Source organism: Neomonachus schauinslandi, chromosome 6 (assembly GCF_002201575.2).
Source record: "Neomonachus schauinslandi chromosome 6, ASM220157v2, whole genome shotgun sequence".
Classification (NCBI taxonomy): domain Eukaryota; kingdom Metazoa; phylum Chordata; class Mammalia; order Carnivora; family Phocidae; genus Neomonachus; species Neomonachus schauinslandi.
In genome coordinates this window covers 24,594,004-24,606,685 of record NC_058408.1, presented here as the reverse complement: position 1 = coordinate 24,606,685, position 12,682 = coordinate 24,594,004, and the positions used below count along the sequence as shown (strand labels likewise).

Below are 12,682 nucleotides of genomic sequence, written 5' to 3'. Positions count from 1 at the left end.
GAAAGAAAGAAAGAAAGAAAGAAAGAAAGAAAGAAAGAAAGAAAGAAGCTAAACAAATAAACAAAATAAAACAAACTTATAAATACAGAGGACAGACTAGTGGTTAATAGAGGAGAAGGGGGTCAACCGTGTGTGATGGAGGGTAACTAGACCTGTGGTGGTGATCACCTCTCATTGTATACAGATGTCAAATTATAAAGCTGTACACCTGAAACTTTTATAATAATAATAAAAAGAGTTAAAAGGGCGCCTGGGTGGCTCAGTTGGTTAAGCGACTGCCTTCGGCTCAGGTCATGATCCTGGAGTCCCGGGATCGAGTCCCACATCGGGCTCCCTGCTCAGCAGGGAGTCTGCTTCTCCCTCTGACCCTCCTCCCTCTCCTGCTCTCTGTCTCTCATTCTCTCTCTCTCAAATAAATAAATAAAATCTTAAAAAAAAAAAAAAGAGTTAAAAAAAGAAAATAAAGTCCAAGATGGGGGTGGGGTGGGAGGAGGTGGACAGGAGTAGATTTTGGACCCTGACCCTAAGTGGGAAGCTGCTATAAATTGCTTCTAAGCCTTACTCTGCGGATGAAACCATCATCCCTTCGATGAACCAGAGAAGCCCACTATCCTGGGTCCCTACATGAATGAGGCTTTGTGTGCAGAGAGTAGATTTATTCCTTATGGACTGGCTCATCCAGAGTCTCACTGATCTCTCAGCCAGGGTCAGCCTTTTGGGCACATGATACCTGGGAAGGGGCGGATTTACAAGCTCCCAAACAAACTCCTCAGTCCTAAATAATCTCATCTACTTTACCCAGATGTCTTAGTTCCTGAATTGCTTTTAGGTTTATCCCTTTGAGCCCTGAAGGCTTTACACTTTAAAGAGATCCATTACTATATGCAAACACCTATGGGAGGGGAAATGCAATAAATTATGAGAATATCTGATTAGATATCCCAAACCACAGTGGGAAGAACAAATGCACCTAGGCAGTGCATTTATCAAGGGAGGGCCTCTGGCAAGACAAGCTTACCTCTGTCATCAGTTTTGTTTTTTTTCTTTTTGTGGTCTCTTTCGTTTATCTTTTTAAAAATTTTTTATTGTTATGTTAATCACCATACATTACATCATTAGCTTTTGATGTAGTGTTCCATGATTCATTGTTTGTGCATAACACCCAGTGCTCCATGCAGAACGTGCCCTCTTTAATACCCATCACTAGGCTAACCCATCCCCCCACCCCCCTCCCCTCTAGAACCCTCAGTTTGTTTTTCAGAGTCCATCGTCTCTCATGGTTCGTCTCCCCCTCCGATTTCCCCCCCTTCATTCTTCCCTGACATCAGTTTTGCTAAGGATTGAGCCTGCATCACAGCTCACCACATAGATGGGGAAGTCAAGGTTCAAAAAGATGAATCTATAGGAGATAAACTCAAAATCTGAACTGAAATGTTTTGCCTCAAGGCATGTGGCTATATATATATATATATATATATATATATGCCATACAAATACATATAGGCCATATAGCCATGTGGTTATAAGATCCCTACTTTGGGTTCTTTAAATAAGAAAGCTTTTGCTTTCTTCTGGGTGAAAAGACTCTGGGGTGAGCAGCTGCCCACTGGCTTTCAGAGAACTCACTATTTGTGCTGTGCTTTGGGAAAGCTCTGCTCTGACTCCAGACCAATCGTTCAGGCCCATGTACAATATATATTCAATCACCGGGGCTAGCATTGGGTCCCTGCATCTGCCTGCACATGTTTATGTAGGCAGTTTCTTTTAATCCATTATTTAATGAAAGGGAAAAGACTGGAAAAGGGCTAAGCCCGGTGGTGGGGGAGGATCTCATTATCCCAGAGGATCTAGCCCTCAACAGAACTTTTCCTCTTTTCTCCCGGAAAATGCAGACTGAGAAGGCAAATGAGTTCTTAACCTTGGTTTGAGGTCTAGGGGAGAGAGGTCTGTTAATTAGGAGAGGAAATTTGGAACATCTCACGCCCCTTTTTGGAGTCCTTTGCAGCTGGGTGGATCCTACAGGGTGGACCTTACAAGGGATAGATGTTATCACCCAGTGCTCACTCCTTGCTGTGGGGTCCCCGGGGAAGCTCATTTAATTTCCCTCCACTGTTGATTAAGATAATTTAGTCTTAAGATATCACAGAGATTTAACAGAAGTGAAAACCTTCTAAGGTTAAAGTACAAACAAAAGCTATTGCAATACTGAGGCAAAGCAGGGGGTAGGCTGGGTGATGGCCAAGGCAACAGGGGTGATGGTGGAAGCTAGAGAAGGTTCCGGGAGAGGCAGGGAACACCCGAGTCCCCAGAAGCCAGGTCTGGGGCAAGAGTGGCGTCCCCGAGCCCCGGCACGAGGTGCTGACACTCGGGCTAGGGCTGGTTTGGGGAATGTGGTTGGGCTCCAGTTCCAGTAATGGACCCTCTGCGGTGGGAGTGGGGCGGCACGGGTTGGCCCGAGGGGACAGGGACTTATGTTTGGGCATAGCTGGGCGAAGGGGACCAGGCTCACCTTTCAGCGCTTCCTTCATCGCGAAGCGCTCGCCTGGGCTGAACTGAGAAGAGATTTGCGGCGCCCGCGGATGCCCCTGGCCCTTCAGGCCCTTCGATCTGGAGACTGTGGAGATACCTAGCAGCAGCACAGCCGCCAGAGCCAGCACGCAGACACACTGCGGAGCCATGCTTCTCTCCGGTCTGCAGCTGGAGTTTACAAGCTCTTGTTTGTCGTCCTGTCACAGCTCCAATTCCCGCAACTACCTTAGTCCCACCCTAGCCTCAGGCTTGACCAATCGCTGCTTGCCCTGGGGTTGAGAACCACCCAATCGGTGGGACGGCTCCGCCCAGGTCCGCAGGGCATTTTGGGAGTGGTCGTTTCTCCAGCTGCGGCAGGCAGAAGTAGAGCAAAGGTGAGGGCTCCAGGTAAACGGTAGGTCTTCTGTGTGCTTGATCTTCCGCTTTGAGATTCTCAGAAATCCCTTGCTGTATGACAAGCCAATTAAAGGGGGGAGAGGCAAAATAAAATCAGCAAAGCGTATCAGACCTTAATCTGCTTCTCACTTCTGAAGTTTAGAACTTGATTACCATCCCCCCGATATGGTGGGGGAGCTTTCCTGGTCCCTGGCTTTATTTAATCTGAAATTGAAACAGTATTCCTCTATTTATAGACGTTGCTTTGAATGACCAGTTCAGAGGGCTTGCCCCAGTTTAGGAATTCGCTGAAAGTGGTTTAGATATTAATGTAAACACTGCATTTTTGGGGGGGAATTGGAGAGACAGATGAACCATGAGAGACTACGGACTTTGAGAAACAAACAGGGTTTTAGAGGGGAGGGGGGAGGGGGATTGGTTAGCCCGGTGATGGGTATTAAGGAGGGCACGTACTGCATGGAGCACTGGGTGTGATAGGAAGACAGTGGATCGTGGATCACCACATCAAAAACCAATGATGTATGGTGACTAACATAACATAATAAAATTAAAACAAACAAACAAAAAACACTGCATTTTTGCAACTGAAGGCAGGTACATGAAGACTGAAGGATTTTGAGAAAGATTGTGTTTTAATAATTTTGATGTATTTAATAAACTGAAATTTTACAAATAGCTATTTGTCCTATGAAGGATAATTTTGGAAAAAAAGAAAATTGTGGCACAGAGAATAAAATTAGATTTACTGGAGCCAGAAAAAACCCATTCCTTTCATATCCCTTGATGCAATTTAATCCACCACCAGTCACAAAGTTTAGAATTCTCTAGAAAAAAATCAATAGTAGGGCTGTATAGCTACTCATTCCCAAAGCTGCAAATTTACACTCCTGGTGTTTGCCAAAGCTCAGAGAAGGAGTGCTTTGTTCCCTTTCGGGAATCCTACTTAAAATAATAATAATAATAATAATAATCCCAAACAAAAAACTGCAATCATATATTTACTTTTCAATAGCAATCTAAAAACAGTATTATGAAACATTTCACACATACTGAAAGGTGTAAAGAATTAATATAATGAACATTTCTGTATTCACCACCCAGCTTAAGATCTAGAACATTAAAAATAGAGTTGAAATGAGTTTTTGTAAAAGTGTAAACATTGGGGGTGCCTGGTGGCTCAGTTGGTTAATCATCTGACTCTTGATCTTGGCTTGGGTCATGATCTCAGAGTTGTGGGATCGAGCCCTAGGCTCACCGGGGAATCTGCTTGAGATTCTCCCTCTCCCTCTCTGTCCCTCCCTGGTAAATAAATAAATATTTTTTAAAAAGTGTGAACATTAGCAGAATTTTTAATACAAAGTGGCTTAATTTCTCCCAAATTTCAAAAAAATTTTTTTAAAGATTTTTATTTATTTATTTGAGAGAGAGTGAGAGAGATCACAGAGGTAGAGGGAAAAGTAGGCTTCCTGCTGAATGTGGAGCCAGACGCAGGGCTCAATCCCAGGATGCTTAACCAACTGAGCCACCCAGGTACTCCCAAATCTCAAAAGTTTTATGATTTTAAAATTAATATACATTTAGGCCCTTGTGAATTATTTGAAGAATACAATAAAATATAAAGAAAACAAATCATGCTTCTTACATGGCTAGTCCTTTTTGTTTTCTTGCTAATAAATCTTTATTTCAAGGTCATACATATATTTTGATGTCTCACCTTTTAAAGTTTTAAACTTTTGTCTTTTTTTTTTTTAAAGATTTTATTTATTTATTTGAGAGAGAGAGAATGAGAGAGCACATGAGAGGGGGGAGGGTCAGAGGGAGAAGCAGGCTCCCCGCTGAGCAGGGAGCCCGATGTGGGACTCGATCCCGGACTCCAGGATCATGACCTGAGCCGAAGGCAGTCGCTTAACCAACTGAGCCACCCAAGCGCCCTAAACTTTTGTCTTTTATACGAAAAATAAAAAATCATATCCAGAGATATTAACTCATAATATGTTGATGTGTTATTCGACCTTTTTTTATGCCCTCAAATACTCATATATAAGGTGTGTCTTTTTTATTTTTATTTTTTTTACAAGGTTAATAAGGCTTTAATTTCACACAGACACACAAAACCCTATGTATAATTTAAAAAGGAAACAAAAGTAAGTAAAAATGATAAAGGATATAGAGGACAGTTCTGCTAAAACACAAAGTGCAGCTCCATACAAAACAACATAAGGAATCAGAATCAAGTCACTCTGAACACAAAGAAAAAAAGTCACTCCACAAGTAATGTGGCTAAAGCTCCCAGCAAATTTCATTAGGTGAAGTGTAGGAAACTTACACCCATTTCTCTCTTTATAGCATAAGTAAACAACACTGACAACAGGCCAGAGGAATAGGGATAGAAGGACAAGCTCAGAGAGGGATGGAACCTGGAGATGAGAGGTGTGTGGTCTCACTCTCCAAATCCCCTCAGTTCTTGAAATAGGCCAAGTCAGTTGTTTGCTCTTCATTGTCTGACATTTGACCTACTGAACTTGGGTCTTGATCTGGACCCTCATCCCCTTTCGCTAGTGAACATGCCTGTACTTCAAACCTCTTAAAATGAACTTTAAGAAAAGTCCAGTGTTACTGGGGCGCCTGGGTGGCTCAGTCAATTAAGCATCTACCTCTTGGTTTTGGGTCGGGTCATGATCTCGGGGTCCTGGGATCAGCCCTGTGTTGTGCTCCCCGCTCAGCGTGGAGTATGCTTGTCCGTCTCCCTCTGCTCCTTCCCCTGCTCTCTCTCTCTCTGGAATGAATAAATAAAATCTTACCCAAAATGGGAATGCAAGCTGGTGCAGCCACTCTGGAAAACAGTATGGAGTTTCCTCAAAAAGTTGAAAATAGAGCTACCATACGATCCAGCAATTGCACTACTGGGTATTTACCTCAAAGATAGAAATGTAGTGATCTGAAGGGGTACATGCACCCCTATGTTTATAGCAGCAATGTCCACAATAGCCAAACTATGGAAAGAGCCAAGATGTCCATCAACAGATGAATGGATAAAGAAGATGTGGTGTGTATACATATATATATGTACATATATATATATATATATATACACACACACATACATACATACACACACACAATGGAATATTATGTAGCCATCAAAAAAACCACACAAAATCTTGCCATTTGCAACGACGTGGTTGGAACTAGAGGGTATTATGCTAAGTGAAATAAGTCAATCAGAGGAAGACATGTATCATATGACCTCACTTATATGAGGAATTCTTAATCTCAGGAAACAAACTGAGGGTTGCTGGAGTGGTGGAGGGTGGGAGGGATGGGGTGGCTGGGTGATGGACATCGGGGAGGGTATGTGCTACGGTGAGCGCTGTGAATTGCGTAAGACTGATGAATCACAGACCTGTACCTCTGAAACAAATAATACATTATATGTTAAAAAAAAAAAAAGATAGTAGGAAGGGAGAAATGAAGGGGGGACTCGGAGGGGGAGACGAACCATGAGAGACTATGGACTCTGAGAAACAAACTGAAGGTTTTAGAGGGGAGGGGAGTGGGGGGATGGGTTAGCCTGGTGATGGGTATTAAAGAGGGCATATATTGGGGCGCCTGGGTGGCTCAGTCCTTAAGTGTCTGCCTTCAGCTCAGGTCATGATACCAGGGTCCTGGGATCGAGTCCCACATCGGGCTCCCTGCTCAGCGAGAAGCCTGCTTCTCCCTCTCCCGCTCCCCCTGCTTGTGTTCCCTCTCTCGTTGTGTCTCTCTCTGTCAAATAAATAAATAAATAAATAAAGAGGGCATGTATTGAATGGAGCACTGGATGTTATACGCAAACAATAAATCGTGGAACACTACATCAAAAACTAATGATGTAATATATGGTGATTAACATAACATAATAAAAAAAAAAATCTTACCAAAAAAAGTCCAGTGTTACTAAATCAATTGCTTATATTCATATTGGCATGCTTTTTATTAAAAACTTCGAAACCTCAGACATATAGCACATGTGGAAAAAAATAATTTACTGTGTGTAAATATGATACAAGAGACAAGACTTCCTTAAGTCTAGTAATCAAAGCATGCTGTAAAGGAGTCAATGATGTGGTGACATACAGCAAAAAAATTGTCACAAAACTCTCAAGGCCTAACAAACTACAGTTTTCCAATAAAATATATGTTTTTCAGGTGTTAATAAGACATACCGATAGAGACAAAATTAAAGTTTTGAAGTAATGCATTAGAAAGATGTTAGGTGGCAGAAATCTGTCCAGATGTGGTACATGTTTAAAGAGACCGTTACTCAGTGTTAAAGCAAGATGGGGAGGAGGAAAAGGACATACCTGTGTTTTGGGGACATTTTTATGTGACTTGCATCTGGTACTGGGTTGTTGATTTTTCTCAAAGTCTCCATACGTATACAATGCACTTGGAAGATGTAGCTTTTTTTTTAATTTTTTTTTTAAAAGACTTTATTTATTTATTTGAGAGAGAGAGAATGAGAGACAGAGAGCATGAGAGGGAGGAGGGTCAGAGGGAGAAGCAGACTCCCTGCCGAGCAGGGAGCCCAATGCGGGACTCGATCCAGGGACTCCAGGATCATGACCTGAGCCGAAGGCAGTCGCTTAACCAACTGAGCCACCCAGGCGCCCTGGAAGATGTAGCTTTGTTTCCCTGATTGAAATGGAAAGACTGCTCAAAGGAGGGCGTCAATTAAATCAAACAGGGCGGAGGGGGGTGGGGTTTGGATGACTAAGTAAGGACATCCACTGCAGTTATTTCAGAGGACAAAGAAAGAGGGAGAAAGAATATATTTATTTGGTTTAATATAATCTCTTTTCAGTAGAGCACAAATGAGTTTAAAAACACCTTTTTTTCCTGTATGCTTCCAACCCCCATGCTCTCTCTACACTTCTAACACTCAACTACATAGAGACGCTGCCCAAAATCTCTTCAATTTAGGTGTTTCCAATGTGTCTGTTTTAAAATGAAACAGATGCATACTATATACAAAGTTCTATATTTTGTTTCATTCCTTTAGCTTATATTAAAAACACTTCCCTGAATTTGAATATTCTTTAAATTCTCTTACCATGTAGCATTTGATACTCAATATATACAGTGAATGTGTAAAGCAAATAACATGACCACCTCTGCAAAGATCAATAATGTTAAAGGTGTATGTGTATCCTGGTGCCTCTATTTTCCATTCCCTGCTCTAGGTAACCACTACCTGAAATGGTGCGTGTCTGAGTGTGCTTTAAATCATTCTACCACATATATGATTATGAGAAAGAGAGAGAAAGAGAGAGAGAGAGTTTGGCTTTGCTTGCTTTTATAAAAGTGACAGCATGCTTTTCATAGTCTTTGCTTTTTTCACTCTAGCAGGAGTTTGTGGGATTCGTCCAGACTGTTATATCTAACTGCAGTCTATTCACATTCACTATGCATGATGCTGCATCCATTCTCAAATACATAAGTACTTATTGTACATGTGTCCTAAGCCACAGGGGAGAGAGAGTCTCTGAGGTTTATATCTATAAGTGGAAATGTTGGGTTGTAGTATACGTGAATGTTCAGCTTTATAGGATAATGCTAAATTATTTTCCAAAGCGATTGAACTAGTTTATACTCCCTTCAGTAAGCTGTGCTTAGTATATGAGTTCCTGTTGCTTCATATTCTGCATATTCTGACCAGCGCTTGGCATTTCAGATGTCTTAATTTTGCCCATGTAGTGGCTGGAAAATGATATCTCATTGTGGTATTAATTTGTACTTCCAGTTTAGTAAGGACTTTAAGCATCTTCTCATATGCTTATTTGATATGCTTGTTTTCTCAGTAAAATTACTATCTCTGTCTGTTGCCTATTTTTATTTTGAATCGTTTGTCTTATTGGCTTTTAGGAGTTTCTGTGTATTAAATACTAATATTTTGTCAGTTATACTTATGTTGCAAATATTTCTATCCATTTGTGTCATATATTTTCACATTATGGTCTTTTGCAGAACTAAAGTCTTAATTTTCATGTAGGTGAATTTATCACTTTTAAAAAATCATTAATACTTTTTGTTTATTATTTATTAAGTCTCTAGTTCAAGGTCATAAATATATTTCAATATGTTATCTTTTAAAATGTTTAAACTTTTACAGTAAAGTTCTTAATCCATCTGGGAAAAACCATTACTTAGATAAACCCACTGCTGGATTTTCCTTTAGGATTTTTGCAATTCTGTTTATGAAATTGATTTTGGCCTGTAGTTTTTCTTTTTAATAATGTCCTTTTTTGGATTCGGTATCAAGTGTATAGTAGCCTCAGAAATCTCATTAGACAAAATGGTAGAGATTTCTAGCTGACCCCAGTATCCATTTCCCTTCTTTCTAAGTAGCAAGAATCCTGAGTTTTAGCTCAGCATATGGATATTCAGCTGCAAGACCACATTTCCCAGCCTCTGGCAGCTGGGTTTTGCCATGTGACTACATTTGGAGAATGGAAGGTAAGCCAAAGTGTTGCATGTGACTCAAGGAGGTGTTTTTATGGACACACTCTTCTTAAATCCCTCCCTCCACGATCAGACATGAGGGCTATAGCTCTAGCAACCCTGTTGGACCATGATGGTGAATTCTACACTAAGGGAGGGCAGAGAGCTGAGCTGGAAGTAGCCCAAGTCCTTGGAGAGCCTCATGACTATCCCAGCTCTGGCCTGTCTACCTTTGGATTACTTTTACAGAGAGAGAGAGAGAGAGAGAGAGAGAGACTTATTTCTACTAAATTTAAACTATTAAAGGAGTGACTTTCCTTCCTTTTTTTTTTTTTTTTGGCATTCTCTGAAATATATATATAAAACTGGACCAGAAACATAATATATTTTTCTAACAATTCTAAAAAATAAAGTAATCTGAGCCTGGTGTTTTCTCTGTTTTATTTAATGGCTATAGGACTTTCAGATTTTCTACTGTTTTTTTATTCTATTTTGGTAAATTATATTTTATTAGCAATGTATTCATTTCGCTTAAGTTTACAATTTTGTAGTAGTTAAGAGCGTAAGCTCTGGAGCCAGATTGCTTGGGTTGAAATCTTTTTTTTTATTTTTCAAGATTTTATTTATTTATTTGACAGCGGGAGAGGGAACACAAGCAGGGGGAGTGGGAGAGGGAGAAGCAGGCTTCCTGCTGACCAGGGAGCCCGATGCAGGGCTGGATGTGGGGCTCAATCCCAGGACCCTGGGATCATGACCTGAGCTGAAGCCAGACGCTTAACGACTGAGCCACCCAGGCACCCCTTGGGTTGAAATCTTAATCTCCTTCATGTTCATGGAGTTGTGTTGAGTGGGAAACTTACTTAAAACCTTTCTGTGGGTGCCTGGGTGGCTCAGTCAGTTAAGTGTGTGCCTTCAGCTCAGGTCCTGGTCTCCAGGTCCTAGGATGGAGCACCTTGTCGTCGGGCTCCGTGCTGAGCAGGGAGCCTGCTTCTCCCTCTGTCTCTGAGCCCTCCACCCCGAGCTTGTGCTGGATCTCTCTCTCAAATAAATAAATAAAATCTTAAAAAAAAAAAATCCCTTTCTGAGTCTCAGTTTCCTCATCCATGAAATGGGGATTATAATAGTCTGTACCCCTTAGCGTTATTGGGAGGATTAATTGAGTTAATACGGGTAGAGCAGTTGGAAGAGTGTATAACTTATAGTAACGGTTCAGTAAATGTTAGCTATGCTATCATTACTATCTTTTTTTCCTTTGCTTTCTTTGAGTTTGTTTTCTTTTTCTAACTACCATGGTCAAACATCTGGTTCATTAATTTTCAAATTTTTTCTTTTCTGTTTTTGGAGATTTTTTTTTTTTAATTTTTTATTTGTTCATTGGACAGAGAGAGAGCACAAGTAGGCAGAGCGGCAAGCAGAGGGAGAGGGAGAAGCAGGCTCTCTGAGCAGGGAGCCCGATGTGGGGCTCGATCCCAGGACCCTGAGATCCTGACCTGAGCTGAAGGCAGACACTTAATGACTGAGCCACCCAGGCGTCCCAGAAGATTTTATTTTTAAGTAATCTCTGCACCCAATGTGAGGCTCGAACCCACAACCAGGAGATCAAGAGTTGCATGCTCTACTGACTGAGCCAGCCAGATGTCCCTCCCTGCAGGTTTGTTTTGTTTTATTAAGATTTTATTTATTTATTTGTCAGAGAGAGGGAGGGAGGGAGAGAGAGCACAAGCAAGGGGAGTGGCAGGCAGAGGGAGAAGCAGGCTCCCTGCTGAGTAAGGAGCATGATGTGGGACTCTGATCTCTGGGATCATGACCTGAGCTGAAGGCGGCTTAACTGACTGAGCCAGCCAGGTGCCCCTCCCTGCACAGTTTTTTTTTTTTTTTAAAGATTTTATTTATTTATTTGACAGAGAGAGACACAGCGAGAGACGGAACACAAGCAGGGGGGAGTGGGAAAGGGAGAAGCAGGCTTCCCGCTGAGCAGGGAGCCCGATGCGGGGCTCGATCCCAGGACCCCAGGACCACGACCTGAGCCGAATGCAGACGCCTAACGACTGAGCCACCCAGGCGCCCCTGCACAGTTTTGATACATAGTATTTGCATTCCTGTTTAAGTCTAAATGTTTTCAATTTTCCGTATGATCTCTTTTTTGACTCTGAGTTATTTAGAAGTGTTTTTTTACAAAAATTCTGAAGTCATCTTTTTTGGTGCAAGTTATCTTTTTGTAACTGATTTTTAGTTTCAATGCATTGTGGTCATTGCTGTGGAGAATGCCTATTCCTTAAAGTTGGTGGAGAATGATTTAGAGCCTAGAATGTGATCAACTTCTGTAAGTATTTTATGTGTACTTAGGAAGTACAAATTTTAATTGTGTGCACAATTTAACACACGTCCACCGGATCAAGATTGTTTACTTTGTTGTTTAACTCTTTCATACCATACTATTTTCTTTTATCCATATGATTTATCAACAGTGAGAGAAGTATCCTGAAATCTTCCACTGTATTGCTGGATGGCTCTTAGCTCCTTGTTTCCCTCTAGGACAGTGCAAAGCAAGGCCAGCTTATTCTGGAGGTGACTTGCTTTGCCTTGCTGTAAAACCACCCAAACACATGCATTTGTTCAGATTTCAAAACCACTTTATTACCAAAATGAACAAAAGGAGAATGCTGTTTAAATTAAATAAATTACACAAACATTGCGAGTCCCGGGCTTCCCCAGGGATCCCATTGTCATAGGTCAGTATCACGAAGAACATTCAAAAGTATTGAAATTCTGGATTATTTCACTATCTTGCTCTCCTTTCCTGCCTCAGCCATGTCCAGAGAGTGGTCTGTCTGACTTTGCTTATGTTCTTTTCAAAGTCTTCCAGCAGTGAAGTTTTCTTCAATGTCTCCTTCTACCCCATGTGTTTCCAATTTTACCTCCACCGTCTGAACGCTTGGTTCAAAGGACTCCTCTGCTTGGGATGTCTTGAGGCTCTGTGACCTTCCCCTACCTCCTGGGCCTGAGTTGGACTTTGAAGGAGGTGGAGTAGGGGAGGATGAGTTGTCATTGGCTAAAGTTCTTGTCCTCCTGGAATTTGGCACTTCGGGTGCTGGGCACGGTGAATCCCAGATAACATTGTCTTTCGCCTTCCAAGTTTTGAGTTCCATTGGCAGCCAGATGGCATAATGAAATCACAGAGAAGCAATGCTTCTAGGCCAAGAATCTGTTGGCTCTTTGCCAGCACCCTCTCCTTTAACTCTAAGAAGACTTGCTAGCTGACCGGCTCACTCAACAT

General features: G+C 41.6%; 1 protein-coding gene across 1 annotated transcript in view; it reads right to left on the bottom strand.

Annotated features, from left to right (window-relative positions):
* Positions 1 to 2,689, bottom strand: part of PM20D1 (peptidase M20 domain containing 1) — a 22,503-nt gene extending 19,814 nt beyond the window's left edge. Inside the window, exon 1 of the mRNA XM_021686623.2 lies at positions 2,510 to 2,689. Coding sequence (XP_021542298.2) covers positions 2,510 to 2,678 — 169 coding nt within the window. The 5' untranslated portion in view covers positions 2,679 to 2,689. The remainder of the gene's footprint in view (positions 1 to 2,509) is intronic.
* Positions 2,690 to 12,682: the final 9,993 nt, after the last annotated feature.